At 39.4% G+C, this 25,914-nt stretch overlaps 1 protein-coding gene across 1 annotated transcript in view; it reads left to right on the forward strand.

Annotated features, from left to right (window-relative positions):
• LOC120916786 (mucin-19-like) overlaps positions 1-25,914 on the forward strand; it is a 191,445-nt gene that overhangs the window by 19,561 nt on the left and 145,970 nt on the right. The window contains exons 10-28 of the mRNA XM_040327723.1: positions 2,106-2,322; positions 3,816-3,941; positions 4,061-4,178; positions 5,694-5,832; positions 9,940-10,050; positions 10,582-10,651; positions 12,030-12,167; positions 13,510-13,674; positions 13,848-13,942; positions 15,317-15,443; positions 16,948-17,203; positions 18,673-18,728; positions 18,874-18,974; positions 21,039-21,193; positions 21,603-21,741; positions 22,591-22,695; positions 24,061-24,240; positions 24,374-24,613; positions 25,588-25,744. Coding sequence (XP_040183657.1) covers positions 2,106-2,322; positions 3,816-3,941; positions 4,061-4,178; positions 5,694-5,832; positions 9,940-10,050; positions 10,582-10,651; positions 12,030-12,167; positions 13,510-13,674; positions 13,848-13,942; positions 15,317-15,443; positions 16,948-17,203; positions 18,673-18,728; positions 18,874-18,974; positions 21,039-21,193; positions 21,603-21,741; positions 22,591-22,695; positions 24,061-24,240; positions 24,374-24,613; positions 25,588-25,744 — 2,695 coding nt within the window. The remainder of the gene's footprint in view (positions 1-2,105; positions 2,323-3,815; positions 3,942-4,060; positions 4,179-5,693; positions 5,833-9,939; positions 10,051-10,581; positions 10,652-12,029; positions 12,168-13,509; positions 13,675-13,847; positions 13,943-15,316; positions 15,444-16,947; positions 17,204-18,672; positions 18,729-18,873; positions 18,975-21,038; positions 21,194-21,602; positions 21,742-22,590; positions 22,696-24,060; positions 24,241-24,373; positions 24,614-25,587; positions 25,745-25,914) is intronic.

The raw sequence follows: 25,914 nt of genomic DNA on the forward strand, positions 1-25,914 counted from the left end.
TAGGTTGTGTAACCATAAAATGTCCATCCACAAATGGAAGCCTCCACAAGAGGATTAGAAGCAAAATAAAGCAGGAGCTACAGAGTATAAAAGAGAAGAGAGGCGTCTCTAAGTGTAGCGATATGGTTACATTTAATGAAGGTACAACATTTAGCAATTCACATGGTTCATGGTTAAAAGAGGCACCCAGGGTAAAGCTGTCCGCACCGCTGGCTCTCACTGCTGTCAATCTGCAATCGTGCCCGGAAAGACTACCCTGCAGTAGAGCGATCTGAAAGTGAGGCTTGAAGAGCTCGTGGAACGCAGCATGGAAGGGATGACTTTAATGGCGGTATGGAGGATGATGAGTTAGGAGGATGTGAGTTGCTAAATGTTGTATCTTTATTAAATATAACCATATTGCCACACTTAGAGGCACCTCTCTTCTCTTTTATACTCAGCTGTGACTTGACACTAATTGTATATCAAGACATCGCTTGTATATCAAGTCAAAATGTATGAACATTTTTTTGCTTGTCTTTCAAAATGCTATCAAACCAAGTTACCCGCAAACCATGGTTTTACTGTATATTGTACATTCCGGTCTTCCATTTAAAATAAATGGGCTGCCTTAACACAGAGCATGACATGCAACATAGCTCATGGTATTGTGTGTTTATTAAGGCACTGTAATGCCACAGGTACAGTATATGTAAATTGGCCCCCGAAGTAAATACATTTATAACGGCCTAGTACTCTTTTGTTAAATAGTAAGTAACATAGTGTGGAGGGGGAAGCAAATGTAGGGGAAATTAACACTAAGGAGCAAAGTGTGACAGATTAATTCTTTAGGTATTTTAAAATAAGTACCCAGACGTGCCACATGTGTTCATAGAATACTATGAAGGCAGAGCATGCTATATCATCCTTCTTCTATGTCACAGACACTCTGACCGTCCCTCTTGTGATAACATAGTGCATATCCATTCAAATGAATTGGGCAGATGACAGAGGCTTGTCCTTGTCAACTGCCCAGCTGTTACGATGATCCTCTGTGTCCAGTGCTTTGAATTACTGACTCCTGAAGTCTGCGTAGTTAGGGCTAGTTTACTAAAGGAGTTGAGAATTTTCATTCAATACTTTGTGTGAATATTTACGTTAATTATCTGAAAAGAAAATTACGGTCCATTTAAATACCCAATCATGTGTAAATGAAATAAGGAAACAATTTGCTTTTTACATGACTGGATAATTGAAGTGAACATTCACTCCTTTAGTAAATCATCCTCAGTAACTGCATCTCAACTAGAGTTTGCACAATGAAAAGCCAACCACTGCAACCTCTACATTTCTATAGAAAGGGTTTATTAAGGCCCCTTAACACTTTTATGTTCTGGTGCCTTGCACTAGTTAGGTAGGTTGTTCATCTGATTAAGCTGCCAATGCCCTAAAAAAAAATGCACCTGCACCTTAATTTTCCTAATGTAGCAAAAGACTACAAATGGTTTATGGCATCATTCTATTTTACTTTTTTATCAATTTAAAGCACATACAATATATACATATACACTGTATATATGTATCTGATAGAGTGGACAGAAATGACTGTATGCCCAAAGTACTCCCAGTTAACAAATATTCTCCAGGGGACCAAGTGCATATAGCACTTGCTCCCTTTTGGATCAGTAGCTTAGTGGCGGATTTGAAGCACCTCTTTATCTGTGTTAATACTGACTGTAGCCTGTAGCTTCACCCAGTCTAAAGCCACTTTTGTTGAATGTTTCTGTTAGGGTAGGGACAGCCACCCTTGAGCTCCCAACCATTCTCTAAACTGTACTTTTACTATAATGAAAAATCGGGGGACTTGGAGGTGTGTAATAAAGCTCTTGGCTGCTATTCAATATACAGGGCAATAGCAGCTCTAATACACAGCCCCAACACTGCTGCTGCTTGTTCATTTATAATAGTAAATTGAATTCATGGGTTCATTGCAAAGTGAATTTTTACCACATCCACTAAGCTAAGTGAAAGTTCCCTTGCAAAATGAACATGCTCTACACCTTGAGTAAATCAACCCCATTGCATTCCTTTTATAACTTGTATTTTTCATTTTCTTCTGCCAACAGAATAGTATATGCAAAAATGTTCTCACTAGCCCAGCTCTGCAGGGTTGCCATGGCCTTGTTGACGTTAACAAATACATTGAACTGTGTGAGCACGATGCGTGTAGATGCACTGGAAACTCAACTGGGTTCTGCCTGTGTAACATCTTTACTGAGTACTCAAGGCAGTGTAGCCATGCTGGAGGATCGCCAAAGAACTGGAGAACCTCTAAGATTTGCCGTAAGTACTAGACATTTCAAGAATAAATGCTAAATGTGCATGCCACAGTGGGTGAAAAAGTATTTTTAAATTAGTTTAATTTGGTTTAGTTTTAGCTTTGGATTGTGGGAGGGGGCATGATCGTTTATCAGAAACCAGTCGTTCTGTTCCAGGAGACTTATTCATCTACAATGGCGGACCAGCTTTTGTCCACCGTTGCAACTATAAGAAAGATGGAGCATCACACTCATAAAGCCAGGGACTCCCTGGAGTTGTGTAATAAAATATGGGCCTTATGGGATCGCTCTTCATATGGCACGTCTCCTCCACTTAATACTTTCCTCTGACATTTATTTGTCATATTGTTGCTCACATACTGTATATTTTAGACAATTACAGTGTGTGTCTTAGGCTACCTTTTGTTTTAAATATATTCTGTACTTTTTTTTTTACATTCTTTATATTCTGTTATTTTCTGTTGGGTCTGGGGGTATACTTCAGACTCATTTTCCTAATAGTTAATCTATACATTTAGCACTTATCCTTTATGCATGCCAGTGGTCTCCAAACGGTGGCCCAGGGGCCAGATGCAGCCCTTTGCTGCCTTCTATCTGTTCTATTTCTTCCATTGATACAAGACATTGTTCATTCCACTGACATCAACAATGGGACACTATTACTCCTCTAATATCAAATATAGGGTACTGTTTACTTCCACTGACACCAGGACAATTTCCACCCCACCCCAAAGTCTGAAGGACAGTAAACTAGCCCTTTATTTACAAGTTTACAGACCCCTGATGTATGCAATGAGATCATAAGATTTCAGTAAAGTGGAACTTTAGTCAGAAAATTAAGTCTTGCTAAATCACTTTAGGCTGGTCCCTTTCACAGGTATAGATATATAAAACATTACAATAAGTGATAATGCTGTTTAAAATCTAGTAATACACTGTTTTACCCTGCTATGCAGATGCCCAGTTGCTCTCAATTTTTAGGCACTGTGCCAGATTTGTAGAGACCGATCTGCTGACAGCCTAAAGATTTACTGCTATTCTGGGCTTCAGCAAAATGGCAGCCTCCAGCAAGAAGAAACAGGAACAATTCTGGAGGCAACATACAACCTTCCACTTTAAGTCTCATATTTTTTAGATCATACTTAATGTGTACATTTTGATCTCCTTCTAGCCCAATGTACAATTTTTAGAGTCTCTGTATACTGTACATGTGGATGGATTGTATTTTGCTATGCTCCATTAACATATGTTAATTTTGATACTTTTGAATTGTTTTCTTGTGACTGTTTCCTCCTATTCTGTAATTTTTTTTTAATAAAAATAAAATTATTAAAAGTATACTATCTGAATGGGTTAACTGAAATTGGAATCATAAGAACTACATAGCCATTAGCCTTACAAGAGCCTACTTTAGTCTAAATCTACATTTGAATAGGATTTTTGAAATATTCAAATGTTTATTTGCATGTTACTGACATTTTGTTTTTTCCCAAACAGCTCTGAGATGTGCCTTCAACCTGCAATTTACAGAGTGTGGTACTGCCTGCCAAGACACTTGTACCAACCCGGAGCGCTCCTCGGTGTGTGATGAACACTGCACAGATGGCTGCTTCTGTCCAGCAGGTGAATCCCCCATATTGATATTTGGCATGTGCATGTACTGGACATTATGAAAACTGAGTGAATTGGGGGAATTGACCTATGTGCCTATTGTGAAAGTTTTTTTTTCTTCTTTAATAAAGGGACAATATTTGATGATATCACCAAGACTGGCTGTATTCCTAAGGAGAACTGTGCCTGCACACATAATGGAGATGTTTATCCTTCAGGAAAAGGATACACAGAGAAATGCCAATCTTGGTAATCACAGCTATAACATTTTTCTCACTTGGAATAACAATATGTTAATAACATTTAGCTGTGTTCTTTATAAAAAGGGCCTAAACCTTTACCCATGTGTGTTGCACATTTGCTGGATCACCATTTATTCAATAAAATATATTCTCATCTGATAGGAGAAGCCAATTGCCAATCTTATCAAGATTAATTCTATCATCACCTTCGAATATCTGTTCCTAAGTAAGCAGAATTCACCATAGGCAGGGCATCCTCTACATAATAGCTGCCAACCTTCGACTTTCTATTTGTTAACTTCACACATTTTTGCCAAGAACAACATTCTCCAGCTTCATAATCATTAGTTTATAAACATGTGTGATGTTGTCAGCAAATGTCAACAGATGTGTGCTCTGTCTACCCAAACTCAGAAACATGGGGCCAGATTCATGTAGATTTGCGGCGGCGTATCGTATCCCGTTTACGTTATGCTGCCGCAAGTTTCCAGCGTAAGTGCTTGATTCACAAAGCACTTGCGTGTAAACTTTCGGCGGCGTATCGTAAAGCCGTCCGGCACAAGCCCGCCTCATTCAAATGGGGTGTGTACCATTTAAATTAGGCGCGTTCCCACGCCGAATGTTCTGCGCATGCTCCGTTTGGAAATTTCCCGCCGTGCTTTGCGCGAAATTACGGCTCCCCGACGTGTTTTTTGAACGGCGACATGCGTAACGTACTTTCGTATTCCCGGACGTCTTACACAAAAAAAAAATAATTAAAATTCGACGCGGGAACGACGGCCATACTTTAACATGGATGGTGTAATTTTACACCATCTAAATAGCACACTTAACTTTACGATGGGAAAAAACCGACGTAAGAGAATGCGACGAACGCGCGTACCTTCGTGGATCGCCGTAAAGAGCTAATTTGCATACCCGACTCTGGAAAACGACGCAAACTCCACCCAGCGGCCGCCGGAGAATTACCCCTATGATTCGAAGGCGCACAAAGCCATACGCCTGTCGGATCTATGCCAAAAGCCGTTGTATCTTGGTTTGAGGATTCCAAATCAAGATACGACGCAGCAAATTTGAAAATACGCCGGCGTATCAGTAGATACGCCGGCGTATTTCTGCTGTGAATCTGGCCCATTCTCTTTTTGTAAATAGACCTTATAGTCAACAAAAGAAGAATAAAGAAAAAAATGAAAATGCTGCCATAGAAATCAATACAATTAAAACTGTGATTTATTTTTCCAGAACAGATATGAAAATAAATATTTATGTTTAGCCACTACAGAATCAGCTTTCTAGAATGGCCTCACTAGTCTTATTTCTATTCTGGGTTTGCTAGAACTACATTATCTATTGTTTTTTTCTTTATATAATGCTGATTGTATAAAATCAGATGGTTGCACTCCAGGAGTAACTGAAAAGGTGGGGGTACACCATTTTATATTTTGAGTTTAAACTGAATTGTTAATGTATACTGTATATAAGTACAACAATTCTGGTCTCTAACAGTAATGCTTCTCTGCAGCAATTGTGAAGGAGGGAAGTGGAACTGCGTTAAAAAGGCTTGTTTTGGAACTTGCTCGCTGGAGGGAGGGTCACACGTCACAACTTTTGATCGTACTCGCTACGACTTCCATGGACAATGTACTTACACTTTAGTCAAGGTGAGACTTGGCATGATGAATTTTTTTGGATTCCTGTATATTACATGAAAGTACTATGTGCATAATACAGTCCACATGCTACATGTATGTCATCATCATGGATTTACTTTATTGAAGTATGTTTCTTGCATTCATGACATTAAGAGCCCATTCACACAGGGGTGGCACGACTTTGGGGGCGACTCAGCAAGGCCACCTGAAGACGACTTCAGAGGTGACTTGCAAAATGACTTCTGTATAGAAGTCAATGCAAGTCGCCCCGAGTCGCCCCCAAAGTCGTACAAGAACCATTTTCTAAGTCGGAGCGACTTGCTCCTATTAGAACGGTTCTATTGAACAAAGCGGGACGCGACTTGTCAGGCGGCTGTCACCCCTGTGTGAATGGGCTCTAACACTTTCTGAGGGCCAGTAAACAAATGTCAAAACAATAATATTTATACAATTTTTAAATAACATTAATTGATAAATATGTACTACATTTGTGTGGTGCTTTTACACATGTTTTGTCACATGTTAACATGAGTTACACTAAAGGCCTGTACACATGATCTTTTTTTATGACAATAATTGTCTGATGGACATATTGTGTTGCATAATCCGACCGTGTTTATGCTCCATCAGACAATTGTTGGCGGCATTAATGACAACAAATGTTGGCTGTTCATGCCCACCAACTGTCTCACAATAAATCTGTTACGTCGGATTATCCGGACGTGTGTACACAAATCCGTCCAGAATAAAATCCAAAGTACAAACACGAACCAATGCTAACCATCAGACAACAATAGCAGAAGTTTCCCAAAGAGTGGCGGTAAAGAGCTGAAAAACCACAAAGTTTGGTGTATGTTGGCTAAAAATGTTCTGCCGTGTGTATGCATACCAAGTTCACGGACAACGTCCTTCAGACAAAAATCCACGGAAAAGTCTGATGGAAGTCTGATCATGTGTATAAAGCCTCGTACACACGACTGTTTTCCTCGGCAAAAAAACATCAAGAAAACTGCTGGCAGAGCTTTTTTGCCGAGAAAAACAGTCGTGTGTATGTTTTTCGTCGAGAAAACTGTTGTGGATCTCGACGAGAAAAAAAGAGAACATGCTTTCTTTCTTCTCGTCGTGAGTCTCAATTTTCTCGTTGTGGTTTTCGTCGGGCTGGTTTACGACGAGAAACACGTTCGTGTGTATGCTTAGAAACCCACGCATGCTCAGAATAAAGTATGAGACAGGAGCGCACCTTCGGTAAACCTAGTGTTTGTAATGGAGGTAGCACAGTTGTAACGCTGTAACAGACTGAAAATCGCGAATCGTCTCTCACCAAACTTTTACTAACACGCGATAACACGAGATTAGCAAAAGCAGCCCCATTGGTGGCGCCAGTGGAATCAAACTTCCCCTTTATAGTGCCGTTGTACGTGTTGTACGTCACTGCGTTTGAGAACGACGAGATTTTGTCTCGACAGTGTGTATGCAAGGAAAGCTTGACAAGAACCTCGTTGAGAAAAACAATGTTTCTTCTACGACGAGATTCTCGGTCGTGTGTACGAGGCTTAAGGCTTTAGGCAGGCTTCTGGTGCATCAAACATCCCAAAAATTAGACCTGTTACAAATTTTTGCTTCAATGCACCTCAATGCATTATCATGTGTTACAGAGTGTTGTCCTAGTGCATTGGGCAATTGCGGTAACTCATGCATTAATGCGTCCATTCCCTCAACAAATAGATCTAAATTGGTGCTAAATGTTGTGGGATTCACAAAAACTGAAAATCTTGTTAGCATATCTTGTTCCCCCACACATGCACAGCTTTATAATTATACATCCCATTGTTTATACACCATCACACTACAATGATTGGAGAATGTCCCAGTATTGTACAGGCTTTGTAGAGCTGGGACAGGTAATAAGGGCTTGCCAGGGCTTGCCAGGCAATGTCATCAGAGCTCACAACGTTTTAGTACATGTTTAAGTATAACTCCAGTTTTGTTGAGAAGCAAAATATCCTTAGATGACTACAAATGAGGATGTTTAGCAAACTTTTTTTGTACCTTTTTCTGCTGTGAAGAAATTGCGGTTTGTTTCACTGTTGTTTGCTGTCCTTAAATTCATTCCTGGACGGGAGCAATCCCCTTTATTAGAACTCACCTAGAAAAATCTCAGTGTTTCAGTCCTCCTGCGCACAGGTGCTAAGCAGCTTCTATATGATGAGACATAAAATCCCCAGCTCTTTCTGGTGCCTGGGGAGCCACATGTGCTGATGCCATTGCAAGTGAAACTACAAGCTGTAAGTGTCTGACAGCTTCCGCTTTGCCATTTACTATTAATACTTTTTACAGTGGTGTTTTTCTTATGCACTAACCATTTAAACTAAAGGCGGTACAGTGCTGAGCAATATTTTTCAGCATTTAACTGACCTACTGACTATCTGTCCAATAGAATATTTGACAACTTCCATTATTAGCATGTTTTGCATACATGTCAAATATCTATGAGTACATTGCTCTAATACACAAAATATAATTGAATGTAGTGAACTCTTTTGTTTTTACATTTGCATATCTCCCAACTGTCTGAATCTGCGGGACCTTCCCAGATTTTAACCAAGTCCCGGAGTCCTGCAGGTCTGGGCTGTGTCCTGGAGCCCAAAGCTGGGATAAATTTCGAACTTGATTCCACCAACTTAATTTGCAGGCAGCCAGCAGGCAGAGATGCTGGCTGCTGCAGTGCCTGTTGGCAGGGGATTGTTCCATCAGAGAATAGGGGCACCCTGCAAGAGATGCAGGAGAAAGGCAGGGCCAGAACAAAGGGGGGTGCCATGTAAACACTGTATTTCCTACTGAATGCCCTGGGTTCAGACTGCCCTCCGTATTCTGCCCAAGTTTGCTCACAGTTCGCCGTCAGCATGATATTTGTAAGGAACCCAAGCCCCCTGTTATTCACCAACCTTGGCCTGCACTGCTTGCAGCCCCCTGAATGCTACACAAACAGAATGGTCCGAGGCCTGGGGCTCTGGTGAGAAAAGAAATAAGCAGGGCAAGGAGGGGATTGGGAGGGGTGCAGAGGTTAGCACAGAGAGTGGAATGCAGAGCTGAGCCAAGAGGGGATTTGGGGCGTGGAGGTGAGCAGATAGAGGGGTCTGAGGTGCAGAGGGGGGTTTGAGGTACAAATGTACAGAGGTGAAAAGAGAGAGGGGGGTGCGGAAGTTAGCAGAGAGAGTGGGATTCAAAAGTGAGTAGCGAGGGGAGCAAAGGTTAAGAAAGGGAGAGGAGTTGTGGTGCTGAAGTTAGCTGAGAGGAGGCATTGATGTGCAAAGTTTAGAAGAGAGGGGAGTTGGGATGTACAGCAAGGAGCAGTTGGAGTGCAAAAGTGAGAAGAGAGGGGATAGGCCGCAGACATGAGCAAAAAGAGGTGTTGTGTGCAAATGTGAGTGTAGAGGTAAGCAGAAATGTGTGATTTGGGTGCAGAAATGATCGGAGAGGGGGGTTTTTGGAATAGAGGTTAGCAGATGTGGAGGGGTCTGGGGTGCAGAGTTCAGCAGAGGATGGGGTTTGGGTGTAAAGGCAATCAGACAGAGGTGTAGAGGTTAGCAGAGAGGCCATCTAGGGTGCAGAGGTCAGTGTGGGGGAGGGGGTAGGGGAACAGAGGTTAGCAGAGGAGGAAGGGTTGTGGTGCATAGGAAATGGGGTGGAAGTACAGCTGTGAGAAGAAAGGGGGTTTGGGATGCAACTTCTCCCCCAGAAATCTCTTCCCCCCAAAGGGAGTACAGGGAGGAGGGCAATGTGTACAGAGATGGGGAGTAGTTAAAAAGGGAGAAGGAGCAGTTATTAGGCCACGTCCAATATTGAGCATTATTTAAACACACGCACTTCCACCGCAGCATGCTACGTACAAACAACTGGTTGCTGTTTCCCTAATGTGTTCTCAAGTTCAGTAGTTGGGAGTTATGCATTTGCTGTACAATAGCACATGCAATACTAGAGTTTCTTCACAATTTCATTATGGTTTGCTGTATAAGCCTTTGTAAAGGAATAAACAATGAAACATGCAGTTGTATCACACAGATCTTATCGTATCATGGGTGTAACTAACTTTCAAAACTTTTCTATACTTTTCAGACATGTGACTCTGGCTTAATTAGTATTTTGGCTGAACTTGAAAAATGTGGAGAGACAGACACAACAACTTGCCTGAAGAGTATTTCTATCATTCTTAATGGTGGAAAAGAGGTATGTATAGAAAAGTATACTGTAATGGACAAATGCTATTTAATAGACTGAGGTATATAACAATGTTGGACATCTCTAAACTTTTATTATCCTTTTGGCCCCAAATAGCCACTAGTACTTGAGCCAAAGCAGTTACATATACATAGTTACATAGTAGGTGAGGTTGAAAAAATGTACATCAAGTGGCAGACAAAATTATCAAAGGGCCACTTTACAAGAAGACATTTTAGGATCCTTATTACTGTTCAAGTGTATTCACTCTGTACACCCACCTGGGTCACATACATTATAAATGGGCCCCTAACTCTCAGAGGGCCTTTTTGCATTTCAGTCTGCACAAACTGGATGTTCAACTATGAGCCAGCAAAGTTTACATTAACTTCCTTCTTACCATAGCACAATTCCTGTAAATTTCCATAGGAGCAACTCTTTGTCATCTAAATATACCTGTTCCCACTATTATTCAATATAAATTATTTTTATTGCTCATTTTAAGGTTTAATGTTAGTGCTTCTTTTTCTATCCATCCAGTTCATCTTTATCAAGAAGTGTGGCAGTATATATGTAAACTCAATCTACACCCAGCTACCAATTGCATCTCGTAAGTATAAACTGACTTATAGCAGAAATCTTTTCTAAACCTCTAAAAATAAACTACATTGTATGAGCTAATTCACAGTTACCATAGTTGTTAACATTCCAATATTTACAGAATAGTATGCAGTCTTATTATGGAATTTTCTGAGATCAGTGGGCCTGTATGCAAGATCATAGGTTGAGCCCCATTACTTGATAAGAAAATATAATTGTAATATGTCCGTAATACAATATAATGTATACACAGTAGTGCAGGAGTCTGAAATGTACAATATAATGTATATAGGGCAGGAGTGTGTAATGTACAATATAGTGTATGTAGTGCAGGAGTGTGTAATGTACAATATAATGAATATAGGGCAGGAGTGTGTAATGTACAATATAGTGTATGTAGTGCAGGAGTGTGTAATGTACAATATAATGTATATAGGGCAGGAGTGTGTAATGTACAATATAGTGCATGTAGTGCAGAAATGTGTAATGTACAATATAATGTATATGGCGCAGGAGTGTGTAATGTACAATATAGTGTATGTAGTGCAGGAGTGTGTAATGTACAATATAATGTATATAGTGTGGGAGTCTGTAATGTACAATCTAGTGTATTTAGTGCAGATGTCTGGCCACAGAAGGTCAGTTTTTTCTTGCTCAGGCAGCAAGCTGAATTAAAAAAAACTAACCACCCCGTCCAGTACAATTCACTCCCCACAATACAGACTGACCTGAGGGGATTGTACTGGGGACAGACTGACCTGGGTGGGAATTGTACTGGGGGACAGACTCAGTCTGTCCCCCAGTACGATTTCCACCTCCCAGGTCAGTTTGTACAATCATCTGTCTCCCCCCATCCCCAGGTCAATCTGTCACAGTCAGCATACTCCCCCCCCTCCCTAAATTTCCAAATCTCGCATAGGGGATTTCCCAGGTTAGGATGACATCAGCGCTCTCTCCCCCTCAGTGATGTCAAACCGAGACAGCGGCCTTCAGCTCCAAGACACCAGCAGGATCTGTGTGTGACAGTAAGTCAAACAGCAATTCTGTGACGGGCCAGGCACTGGGCAGTGACAGGCACGACTGCAGCATCTCCGAGTTGTAAGGGACACGGCTGGCATTTCTTGGAATCACAATTCTCCTCCGTGGAGGCAGTGTGTGTCAGTGTACACAACATATATTGCACCCAAGGAGGATATGCCACTGAGTTTTATTCAGTTTAGAAGCTAAACATAGGTATCTATTTACACTTTGTATGTTGTGAAACAGTACATATCCTTTGTATAGTGTATGAATTTGTATGTGCATGTACTGTATTTGTGTGTATTGTGATAAGACTATATTTCTATAAAAATATTTTTTTTCTTCTCTTTTTTTTCTTTTGGCCACAGCTTCTGTCACCATTTTTAAGCCAACATCTTTTTATATAATTATCGATATAAACATTGGTATGCAAGTTAAACTCCAATTGGTTCCCACTATGCAGGCCTACGTAATGGCTGATCAAAAGCATATGAGTCAAACTTGCGGTAAGAACAATATTTGTGAAAATTTACTTTGTTGCATAATACAAAAGATACATTTTCTTCCATACCAAAATGTATGATAATTGAATATGCTGAGCCTCTTACTGTCTCTATTTCAAAGTTATTGATATTGCCAGATGTAATTCTGGGATCAAGTATGTCACATTTTTGGTCCACTCAAGTGTCCAACTGTCAGGCCTCGTACACACGACCGAGTTTCTCGGCAAAAACCAGCAAGAAACTTGCTGGTTTTTTTTTTTATGCCGAGGAAACCGGTCGTGTGTACATTTTTCGACGAGGAAACTGTCGAGGAACTCGACAAGCCAAAAAGAGAGCATGTTCTCTATTTCCTTGAGAGGAATAGAGAAAATTGGCTCCTTGAGTTCCTCGACAAGCCTAACAAGAACTCGACGAGGAAAACTATGTGTTTCGCCCGCCGAGTTCCTCGGTCATGTGTATGAGGCCTCACACACCTTTGTGTTGATCTCTACCTCTCAATCATAGATAACAGTCCTACATTTTAGAAAACATACTGAATACACATTTTTGCTCTCCTGGTGGTCAAATCTGTGATGTATTGCGCTGCCTCTGCTCCCTTGCTGCCAAGATTCTACATTATTTAGGCCAGTGAGGGAGCAAAATTATAGGAGGAGGTGGGTGCTTTTTTTTTTTAGCAATCCTTTGCTGACAAGTTACCACCAGTGACAGGATTGCTAGTGTGACATAGGCTTTAGTCTATGTATATAAAGTGAGGCTTTACTAGTGAGCACCGTCATATATAATTGGATTGACAGCAGCACCCATTTTAACTGGCCGTAGTAAGGAGGTAAAGTCTGGCATAGTAGCTTCTAGTTCTGAAGAAATGACGGTTGTGCAATAGAAAGCAAACCCACCTCTTTGCTATTCAGTAAGTTTTAATAACTCCTTTAGGGCCAATTTATACCAAAATGCGGTGTGAGAAAGGCATGTTCCATGCATGTTTCCCAGGCTATGCATTTTCAGGCACCAAATCGCATGGTACTGCAGTCCAGTTCATTTTTAAAAGTAGTGCCTGTACTACCTTTTTTGTTTTGTGTTCTGGTGCCATTTACAGCCCTTTCAAATGTATAAGCTGCAAAATTGTACCACACTGGAATCACATGTAAATGTGCCCTGCGTTCCTGTGGAGTTGAGGTATGAACTGACCCATAATCCCTGATGAACTGACCCATAATCCCTGATGAATTTATTCTTAGCTAGCAATTAAAACACATTTACACTGTCAGGACATAAAAATTCAATCAGTAAAAATAATTCTATGAAAGATAATAAAAATAATAATAGTAATGACATACTATTTTATTAGGTATTTGTGGAAACTTCAACGACATCCAGATTGATGACTTCAGATCTCCTGCTGGAGTTATAGAAGGGTCAGGCTCAGCTTTTGGTAACTTATGGAAAACACAGCTTGATTGTCCCAATGTCAACAGCAGACTTGAACATCCATGCTCCCTCAGTGCTCAAAATGGTAGGAATTTCAGTGAATAGCCATAAATATTATTCTTGATCTTTAAAAAAAACTCCTGTAAATATTGCCAAATGCTATATGTTTTGTAATAAAGATTCTTAGTAGTCAAATCTTCCTAATATCAGCTACATATGTATGTAAAATATATGAATACTAATTGTCCTCTTTCATAGAAAAATATGCATCCCATTGGTGTGACATGTTACTTGCCAGTGATGGACCTTTCTCTGGTGGCCACAGAGCTGTTGACCCAGGAAACTACCATAAGGTGATAATAAAACAAAATTAATGTGATTAAAAGTAATACCGTGGCTCCCCTCAATTTATTTGTCTATTGCATTGCTGCTGCTTTTATATTTTATATTTTGATAGTTTGCAGGTGTATAGACTTCGTCCCAGCATATTGAATAATCTCTAGGATATCATGTTTTGGCCAACTATCACATTATAAAAATCATTTTTTTTTTTATATAAATTTCAAGTTAAGAGTTACAAAATTGTACAAGAGTACAAAAGTAAAAACAACAGAAAATGCAAAAGGAAAATCCAAAAAGGTTAGGTCCAAGGTGTGTGCTGTCATATGTTTCCAAGTCAGACACAATGGAACATTACATCTCCTTAACTCACTATGAGTTTATCAGATAAGAACATTTCAACATTTATTTAGCTGTGAATCTATCAGTCCATAATTGCCAATGTGAGTCAAAACTTTTTCTGGTACCTTGTTTGGTAGCAAGTATAGCTTCATACTTATGGTGCAGATGGACAATCAACTATCACAGTATTATTATTTCCTCATAATTTCATTGCTGCATGCAGCTGCCATGATAACATATTTTCAGAGATAAATTAATAGATGTGCTGCAATTATTACATTTCCTAATTAAAATGCTACCTCTCTCCTGTGTGTGTCATGGGGCCAAAAGCCTAAGTAATAGGTCATGTGATATCTGCAATGGGTGGTATTAGGAATTTCTAACTCTGATGTCTAGGTTTTTAGAGGCTGGAGCAGCATTTTCTCCAGAAGAGTTAAAGCTGAAGTTTTGGTATGCTTTTTATAGCATAATTAAATTGGTCCAGCGTGGACCAACGTAAGTATGCATATCTAATAGCAGAACAGCCACTGCTTGTTAAGTAATTCACTCCTGTGTCACCGTAGTACTTTCCAAAGTGATGGAAGTTGCTGTAAACATCCTCTCTGTAGATGGCAGATTAAATAAAAGGACTACGTAGACCACGTATAAGCAAATACTCCCTGCCCTGTGGTTCAGAATGCTTTATCGAGTTTAGATTTTGCTTATCCTGGTAAAATTCCTGATGTACTAGAAGTACTTTGATGACCAAAACGAGTCCTGAACTGTCTAGCTTTCAAAGAGCAACATGCTAACCATGTAAAGGTGAGCATAGCAAAAAAGACTCAGGGAAAAAGCGAGGCTCTACCGCTGGAAGGTATTGTTTGGGATATGTAAGTAAATGGTAAACTTGCAAAAATTCACTGAATGGTGAAGAACAGCAGTTTTACAGATTAAGTTTGGTGGTGATCATGATAGTATTACACAAGTTAGAAAATTTGACAAACACTGTTTTAGCTGAAGCACACGGATCGCATTTGTTTATGACCTATTATTCATATTTTCCTCAGAACTGCATGTTTGATGCCTGCAGCTGTGAGAAACAAGAAGACTGCATGTGTTCTGCCATCTCATCCTATGTTTATGCTTGCGCTAATGCAGGAGTTTTTCTTCGAGGATGGAGGAAACATGTCTGCCGTAAGTTCTATTCTGCTATTAACAAAGACTATACATATCTTTCTAACCACTTTTATTCTCACACCTCTATACCCCTTTACTGACAAGAGCAAATGGAAAGTAAATTAATAGAAGAGCTATCCAAATCAAATTAATATTTGATGTAACCACCCTTTGCCTTCAAAACAGCATCAATTCTTCTAGGTACACTTGCACACAGTTTTTAAAAAAACTTGGCAGGTAGGTTGTTCCATACATCTCGAAAAACTAACCACAGATGTGGATGTAGGATGCCTCAAATCCTTCTGTTTCTTCATGTAATCCCAGGCAGACCCGTTGATGTTGAGATCAGGGCTCTGTGGGGGCCAAACCAACACTTCCAGGACTCCTTGTTCTTCTTTACGCTGAAGATAGCTCTTAATGACATTGGCTGTATGTTTGGGGTCATTGTCCTGCTGCAGAATACATTTGGGGTCATACACACCTCTCTCTGATGGTATGACATTATGGATAAGTATCTGCCTGTATTTCTCAGCATTGAGGACACCATTAATCCTGACCAAATCTCCAACTCCATTTGCAGAAATGCAGCCCAAAACTTGCAAGAAACCTCCACCATGCTTCACTGTTGCCTGCAAAAACTCATTATTGTGTTTTCCAGTCCTTCGGCAAACAAACTGCCTCCTGCTACAGCCAAATAATGACGCAGTCAATGACTTCATATTACGTATGAAATTGATGATCATTAGCACCTGCTTGATAAAATTGGTTGAATGTAATTCTACAAAATCCCTGACTTTGTGCAAGTGTACAAAGTGTACAAGTATATGAATTTATGTTGGTTTGAAGGCAAAGCGTAGTCACACCAAGTATTGATTTGATTTTCTTCTGTTTGTTCCCTTTGTGAATTGATAAAAATAAAAACATTTATTTTTTAAAACATTCTTACTGTACAGCATTTCTTCACACCTGCCTAAAATGTTTACAAAGTTTGAAAGACACAGATGAAAGTTTTTTTTTTTTTCAAATCGTGTGCATTTTGATTTGATATTACAAAAAACAAATTAAATGTGTACAAAATAAATTAAAATTAAAGTAAAAATATTATTAACCAAGAAAAAATATTAGCTAAAAGTGAAGAAGGAGTTAATTAGGAATGATTATGATTAACTAAGGGTCAACATGGGGCACAATATCAACAGTTTTTATAAAAAAAAAAAAAAAAATGCACGTTTTCACTTTTTGAGTTTATTGGAACTGATATTATACACGGGTCAAAGGACACTTAGCCTTTCATTGACCTGCTTGTAAAATAATTACTGTTATAATAAATGTATGAATAAAGCCTGCAAACTGCTTGCAGTCTTATGACTTAACATTGAGTGAGGCATGGTTGTTGAACATATGAGATACACCATCCACAGCTCTTATATTTCTGTCCTAAAAGGTTTCCTTTAAGACTACAAATAATTGTTTTGAAAAATCCTACCTAGACCTGACAAAGTACTTATATGTTTACCTATAGACAAATTCATGGACTCGTGCCCACAAGGATATACCTACAGTGACTCAGTCAGCACTTGCCAACCCTCTTGCAAATCACTCAGCGGGACAGATAAAATGTGTGAGAATACGTTTACCCCCATTGACGGATGTATTTGTGCAGAAGGAACATATATAAATGACCAGGGGCATTGTGTCCTGCCAGCTGCCTGTCCATGTTACTATAAAGAAACCATCGTTGCACCTGATGAAGTGGTCAATGAAAATGGCATGGAATGGTAAGTTGTTATTTGTCAGAAGCAGGTTACCTATCACTGAATGCACTTACCTCTATCTACCTCCTCTCATAATGCACTGAAACCAAAGCCCTTTGTTCCACTAACATAGGATTGCGGGAGGTTCCTAATATCATTTCATTAATGGAAACCTGTAATGGGAGACACACACTGTTGCCTTTCCTGACCAGCTTCTGAAAAATGCTAGTTTCCTGGCTGCCATGTGGCACTTATAGCATTATTACTTCCAGAGTGACCTATCCACAGCAAATACAAACTGTCTAAATGTCAAGAATCATTCTACAGATGTTCCTGTTACAACAGGTTCCTTTTAGGAGCCATGTGTAGTGACTTAAAACAACTCAAATTCATAAAAACTGTATCTTTAATAATTGTATTTAACCTCCCTGGCGGTCTTCCCGTGTCTGACACGGGGTTAGATTTTCCTGCTACGATCGGTAACCCCGTGTCAGCCACGGGCTTGCCTCGCTAGATCCACAGGCACAAGTTACTTACCTTGTCCCTGGATCCAGCGATGCCACCGCGCTGTGTGAGCGAGCGGGACCTCGCTCGATTCACACAGTGCCTCCGTGTGACGCCGATCTCCGTTCCCTGCGACGTTACGACGCACGGGGACGGAGAACGGCGCCAAATTCAAAAAAGTAAACAAACACCTTACATACAGTATACTGTAATCTTATAGATTACAGTACTGTATGTAAAAAAAACACACCCCCCCTGTCCCTAGTGGTCTGTCCTGTGTCATGCATGTCATTTTATATAATAAAAACGTTTCTTTCTCCCTGCAAACTGTAGATTGTCCATAGCAACCAAAAGTGTCCCTTTATGTCAAAAATAGTTTTAGATCAGCTAAAAAACAGCGATAATAAATTATAATCACTTGCAGAATTGTGCGATAGCGATTTGTGGGGAAATTCGTCATAAAAAAAAAAAAATAATGACAGCAACAATTCTGCAACTGAGCAAATTTCAGTGATTTTGATTTGATTACATTATTGAATAATTTTTATTATAATTATATTATTATTTGTTATAATTATTTATAATTATTTATTATATTATAATTTATCATTTTGTTTTTAAAAAAATGTCATACCCGGGATGCCTATTAGAAGCTTGTTTGGTCAGATTTAAGTGAGTTATTTCTAAAAATTACAGACCTACAATATAAAACGCCAAATTTCCTTGCAAATAATGGTACCGCTTTTAGCATGTTTTTTCAGACAGAATCATACCGCCAGGGAGGTTAATAAAAATCCTTCTATTGGTCATCATCAGAAAAATAAATGGCACTGACCTAAAATAGAATTGTGGGGCTCACTATCAGAGCTTCAAAGACTGCTAGAACAACCAATTAACATAGTTGTATTCTTTACACTGTTGTAATAGATGTTTATCAATTTGAATTTTTGCATGTGTTAAATGAATAATCATTGCTTCTGTTTTTGTAGCTATTGCAAAAATGGAAAAATGGAGTGCAAAGGAAACAAATCTGAGACCCAAAAAGGTAAAAACATGTCTATATGTTATAAGGGAATTATTTTGTGTGTGTCATTTTAATTGAGAAGGGCACTGAAATATTCTATGTAAAACACAATGGAATACATTGAAATATTTAAGAAAAATAATATGAATTATATCTTCTTCCACAGTGTGCAACCCTCCTATGGTCTATTTTGATTGTAACAGTGCCCCTGCAGGATCCAAAGGATCTGAGTGCCAAAAAAGTTGTACCAGCTTTGACGATGCATGTGTAAGAAAAAATTTGAGAATTGATTGTTATTCAGTCTTTCCATGTTGTGTAATATGTTTTCATTTCTTTGCTAACATTGCATACATAGGCTATAAACATTGGTGTAGGATAGTAATGTTTAGTTTACATGGGGAGAAGGCAGACACAGGCACCTAATTGCAAAAAGACATGGGACCGTCATCAAGTGGCATACGTTCAGCATTATAAAAAATACAGCCAATTTGGCACAGAAGGATCTTAGTGGGATACAATTATCATGGAAAGAGAAAGACAATAAGTAAACTAATTAAAATGCAATTAGACAGATTATAAAGGAAAGAAAGGCAGGCCATAGACGGTGGCAGCCGCTAGCGATTATCGCAGGTAAATCTGGCAGACTGGTTGTACCCAAGCTGATCGATCGATCAACTTGGTACATTTAGCCTGCCCACACACGGTTCAAATCTCAGCATGTTCCTGCTGAACTGCCCAAGATTTGAACCATCTATTGCCGGCCTTAACTACAGTGTTAGGAGAGGAGATCCATAATCCCTAGATTCTATCAGAAATAGCTGGGTAGCCTAAGTTTGGTTACATTTTATTTTTTAAATCAGCACAAGAGACAATATTTTCATTCAGTGTGTGAAGTGTTCCTTGTGCTGCTGGCTCTGTTCCCTCATACTCCTGCAGCTGTAATCTTCCAGTGTTCCATTCCTAGAAGCTGTATCAATGAAAAGCATCCTATGAGTGGAGGATGGGTGAATAAATTAAAGGTCTGTCTCCTCCCTTCATAGATCACTTTTTATTGATGGAAACTATAGTACAGTAAGTTTGGGTTACAGTATAACTCCTGTCGGTTTGTTGTTTTTTTGTCAGCTGTGTCCCATTGGAGAGATTTCCCTTCACTTCCTGTCCCATAGTCAAAATAGGGAAGAGAGAGGAAATCCTTCTGAAGTGTGAGAATCTCTGGTAGTAACCAGGGTCGATACAATTTGTTTCCCCCCTGGAAGATTTTCATTGAATCCCTGAAATGTGGGATTTTATTTTTGGTTGAAATAGTAAACAGGAGAAATTGAGAGGGTAAATCTCCCTAATCTCCACAAACTGCAATAAAAACTGCCAACCCCCCGTTCGGGTCTCCCTCAACCCCCCCAGGTCGGTCGATTGGTCCCTCCCTGCACTTACCCCATCTAGATTGCGGGCCTCTGTGTCTCCTTCTTCATCTGGTTCACGGTGGCATGGCTTCCCCTGCATCTCCTCCCTCCTCCTCCTCCTCGGCGGCAAATAGGATTGCTTTTTCTCTCGACCAATTGAGTTTCAGGACCCACTTCCTGAGCCAGGATTGGCCAGATGGAGAAGCAGTAAGACAATAGAGAATATTAATTTGCTATTGTCACATAACTGGGTGGGCACGGAGTGCAGTGCTCTGCGCCCCAAGCCCATCCTTTTTTAAAGCAAATTAGAGCCTCGGGCTCTAATCATGTGCGTCTAAAAGAAAGAAAACTCTGATTGGAATCCATGTGTCCAGCATGTAAATTAGGGGCTGGGCACATAAATTAGGAGGGACGGCGCCCACTGTATGGACAGGCCGCCGCTGTTTTAATCTATCTACACTCTAAAATCTAAAACTATAAAATAAAATAAAAATCTTTGCCTTTAGCTATACTTTAACTTGGTGAAGCCTTGAGCCCCAAGTTGTTGACTTTATCTTGACTGTCTTGTTTTTATATTTTGCTTAGGTTGTATGTTAAAATGAAATGTCATAAACAGGAAAACAATACAATACAATGAGATTTAGTTTTCTGATATGAAGGTTTCAAACTGATGGGTAATAAAATCCTATTTGATTTCACAGCAAATGCTGTTCTTTCTGTGATGTAAACTGGGTATAGAAATTCATCCGGTTGAGTATTCAATCAGCATTTGCAGCCATAGCTGATCTCTGTATTCTGACGGGAGGGGTTCCCCTTGTCTAAATACAATAGCGCAGTAGGGGAGATCCCTTTATCCTCACTTCTGTCAGTGTTTACTCTACTTTTGCCTACAAAAATATAACATATATATTTTGTTTTGTGTATCTTACAGTATAGCACAAACTGTGTATCTGGCTGTGTATGCCCTGAAGGAACAGTGATCAATGATGCAGGAGAAACATGTATCCCTGTAAATGAATGTCCTTGCATACACAATGATGACTTATTCTCAGCAGGGGAAACTATTCAAGTGAAGTGCAACACCTGGTAAGGTTTTAGAGTTCATCAACTGAATTGTTTATGATAACAGTCTCATGGTTTTGCTTGTGTTGAGGCTTAGGCCTCGTACACACGACCGAGTTTCTCGGCAAAAACCAGCAAGAAACTTGCTGGGAGATATTTTTTTGCCGAGGAAACCGGTCGTGTGTACATTTTCGTCAAGGAAACTGTCGAGAAACTCGACGATCCAAAAAGAGAGCATGTTCTCTATTTCCTTGATGGGAATGGAGAAAATTGGCTTGTCGAGTTTCTCAACAGCCTAACAAGGAACTCGAGGTGCAAAACGTTGTGTTTCGCTCGTCGAGTTCCTCGGTCGTGTGTACGAGGCTTTATAGGTTTTGAAGACCATATCTATATGATGACCCACTTGTGATTTCTCTCTTGCTTCATTGCACAGTACATGTAAAAATAGAATATGGGAGTGTACAAAAAACACCTGTCTGGGTACATGCACGGTGTATGGAGAAGGTCACTATCACACCTTTGACGATAGAAGATATCGTTTCCATGGAAATTGCTGGTACACTTTGGCTCAGGTGAATGTCTTCCTTTTAATACATTATAAGAATGTTTTATTTTAGAATTTGAGATATTTTAAATAATATACAATAACATTTTATTCTGCAGCCTTGCGTTTTGTTTAATGTGGTTAGGGTGTTGAAAGTCGGCATGGGAAAGGGACACAAAGGGTTATATACACAATTGTTCTTTGCAATATGTTAGTAAATTAAAGGGGAAATTCCCCTTGTTGTGACATGTTAGTTATAGATGGAACATGGTATTCACTATCCATTATGTATTGAATATGTAAGCAGCAAGATATTCCTCCCACAATGCTCAGCTCTGTTCTGGTCCTTTTGAAAGTTTTGGGTGTTCTGGGCCACCTTTTAATGTTCTAACAGCTTCTGCTGCTCTTTTCCAGACATGAAATAAGTTAAAAAACTAGGAGAGTAGGAATCCCACATAATGCCCATAGCAGGCGTGCAGATATAGAATTCCATACACTAATATTTTACCAACAGTGTCCCTGAGATGTACTGTAATCTAGAACAAAATGAAACATAATTGTTGGGTAAACTGACCCTTTATAGGCTACATGTACATAAATGTAGTAGAAATTATACTTCTGCCAAGCAGCTTTAATATTTGCAAGTTGGGGCTCAGATTATGATAGAGATGGTACTAAATAGGCAATCTGAAATGTAATATCATTGCTGATAAGCTAAATTTCGAGACTGCACAGCCAGTGAGGAGTTTATTAAGCATCTATGTCTCTGCGATTTTTTTTACTTTGATATCAAAATGAATGAAAAAATCATATTGAAAAGCAATGACAATGACCTTTTAATGGTAAAATCTGAATATATTTGTACTTGTATGTGTAGGATTACTGTTCTGATGTCGGCGGTACTTTCCGAGTTGTCACAGAAAATGTCCAATGCGGTACTAAAGGTGCTACCTGCTCCAAATCCATCAGACTCTACCTTGGGGTGAGTATTAAGAATTTATCCTGTTAGCTTATATCATAAGTTCAATGTTATCATTCATTACACTACAGACATTTTATCTGGAAGTGTGTAAGACAAGGCAACGTGGTATGTAAAGATGCTATTTGCATTTTGGTTTAGTTATATACATTGATACTTTGACCATTTTTTATACATATGCAGCATTTTGTGAAGAGGTTAACTGTGCTTTTAATAGTACACCGCCTAAAAACAAAAAGGTGCAAAAAGTGTTTGTAAACCCTAAAAATGTAAAACTCTCATTTGATCCCTTTTGGTTTACTAAATGTACTATTGAAAGCATTTTGTTATATTTGTTCGATAAGTGCAAAAAGTACCCGTTGATTTTTTAATCAAACGATGATGCTGGGCAGGATACGACCGACAGAGCCACCCATTGAAATGTGTACTGTGTATGGCTACTTATAGGTACCTCTCCTTTGCTACCCTGCTGCTTTGGTAAGCACAGAGGGCAAATAAAATACCTAGTATCTAAAGAAGCATATGGCCTTGTCCACCTGACAGCATTGGGCCAACTGCCAAGCATCAGCACTACAACATGGGGGAGTCCAAAACCATGTGAAAGTTACGAATTGAACAACTCTTAGCTTAACTCTTTGAGATCCTGAGATGCAAACTGAGTGGTGGAAGAGGGAAGGAAAGGTGAGTATATGCTGCTGGGATGGAGAGGATTAAAATTAATTTATTGCTTCTATTGCATTTAAGTGGATGTAAACCCATTCCGTAGGCTTGTACCTACAGGTAAGCTTATACCAAGGCTTACCTCTAGATACTATGAATATCTCCAAAACCTTCACGGATTAGGAGATATTCACACTTCATGCAGCCAGTGATGGCACCGGCGCATGCGCTCTGAAGGGACGGTATAACCTTGCCTCCCTTCATAGCTCCATGCCGCAGTTTGGTACTCCTATGCGCATGTGTGGGAGTGACGTCATCGCGGCACACCCAGAAGGAAGGACGCGAACCCAGAAGGAGGACCAGGTGAAGAAGGAAGCGTCTATTTAAGCTCACAGCACGGCAGTGCAGGACTTCATTCTAAGGTAAGTAATTCATACTGTGCTAGTATGTGATGCATACTAGCATATTATGCCTCTACTTTGCAGGGATTTAGGTACAGTCAACTATTTCCCCCCTCAAAATGTATACAGCTAAGCAGAGCTGACAATTGAATGTTCATACTGACACAGTAATATGAAGATTTAATAAAATATGTTTTATTTAAACATAAGCTTAAATATGAGCAGAGTTTTCATACTGAATCGTTTTCTTATCATTCATAACAAGTGTAATATTTCCTTTCTCCCCCTCTTTGTTATGTTTTCTCAGAATTATGAGCTAATACTTGGTGAACAGAAGTTTGATGTAATCAAGAGGAACAGTGGACAATATGTACCCTTTAAAGTTCGGCAAATGGGCATCTATTTGGTGATTGAGGCTTCAAATGGTTTGGTGTTGGTATGGGATAAGAAAACCACCATATTCATCAAGCTAGATCCAAAGTTTCAGGTAAATCTCTTTGTTATATATAAGTGTAAACATAACATTTTGGAAAAATTGAAATGCTTTCACTGGTATTATGATTATGGAAATATTTATGCAAACTCACATGGGAAACAATGTTTGTTTTCTTCAACAACAGGGCAAAATCTGCGGTCTCTGTGGTAATTATGATGGTAACGCTGCCAATGACTTAATCACCAGAAGTCAAGCCGTAGTTGAAGATGTTAATGAATTTGGTAATAGCTGGAAACTTTCTCAGAAATGCCCAGATGCTACAATCATTAAAGACACTTGTGCCTCCAATCCTTACCGGAAAGCTTGGTCCCAGAAGCAGTGCAGCATTATCACCAGTGGCACCTTTGCCTCTTGTCATGGTTTGGTGAGGACAAATCATCCATTTCTGTTCTTTTGAGACATTTTAGCAATGCAGGATATTTGGATTGTTGTGTTCTTTGCTATTTTGTGTTTAAACTGCAAGGGTAAAGAGATGTGTTAAGATTTAACAAACATCACCATGCTGAGGACAAGACCTGTCTGCTTTCCTCTTCGACTATCCATTCACCAAATTAGCAGAGCATCCACTCAGTGGTTACATTTCATATGTTATTTCCTACCATCAATATAGTATATACTTAGAATACAAAAGCACTTCATTGCTTTCCACATATTTTGTTGATGGGAATTTCTACCACCCATCTGCCAGCTGAGAGGTAAGACTCATAGGCTCCTGGTGCCAAATGTGGCCCCTTGGTACTTGTGTGGCTCTTGGACTCCAGTAGTTTGTAGTGAGAGTGGGGTATTGTTATTTTAGGGGGTAACCTCATTTAACATGCCCCTAGTCTCTCACTCTGTTCTGCATTATGTCTACTTTCTCCAACCAAGGCTGTAGCATGTCCCCAGTTTGAGGCAACATTACTTCTAGTATATCTGAAATATCTGACAGTCTTTTGTAGCATTACAAATACTAAACATTATATGTGGCCCTTTGGTAATGTCAAGGGCCACAGTTGAGGCTCTGACCATCAATGCTCACAAACTATTGTAGCTAATTTACTAAAGTATGTTTATTTTGCAAAGTAAATGCTCACTAAGCTTAGCAAATAAGATTGTGATCCCTTCATTTAAAGTTGTTTTTTTATTCCTACAAAACATAGTTTCACTTAATGTACTATCAATCAGTTCGCTAGGGGAACGCCCTCTTTTACTTTACTAAATGAACCCCAATGGCACTCAAAAAACGCTCCATACCTAGGACTATACTATAATTCACACAATTATCCAAATATTAGCTTTCAATTAGAAATGGCATTTTTTTATCATTGTGTATAATTGACTATTTTCTTTGGCAAACAGGTGAATCCTGTTCAATACTACGAGGCTTGTGTCAATGATGCCTGTGCCTGTGACAGTGGAGGAGATTGCGACTGTTTCTGTACTGCTGTAGCAGCCTATGCCCAAGCCTGCAGTGAAGCTGGACAGTGCATTCACTGGAGAACACCAAACATTTGCCGTAACTATTAACTCTTATTATTTACTAAAGCAGCAAACACATTGAAAAAAAAAAAATGATTCAATAAAAGTCTCCCAGGCCATTTTATTTTGACCATATTCCATCTTATATTCAATGCTTTGCATGTTTAAAAAGTGACATCATTGGCTGACATTAATAGGGCTAATTGA

Source organism: Rana temporaria, chromosome 11, assembly GCF_905171775.1.
Source record: "Rana temporaria chromosome 11, aRanTem1.1, whole genome shotgun sequence".
In the NCBI taxonomy this organism is placed as follows: domain Eukaryota; kingdom Metazoa; phylum Chordata; class Amphibia; order Anura; family Ranidae; genus Rana; species Rana temporaria.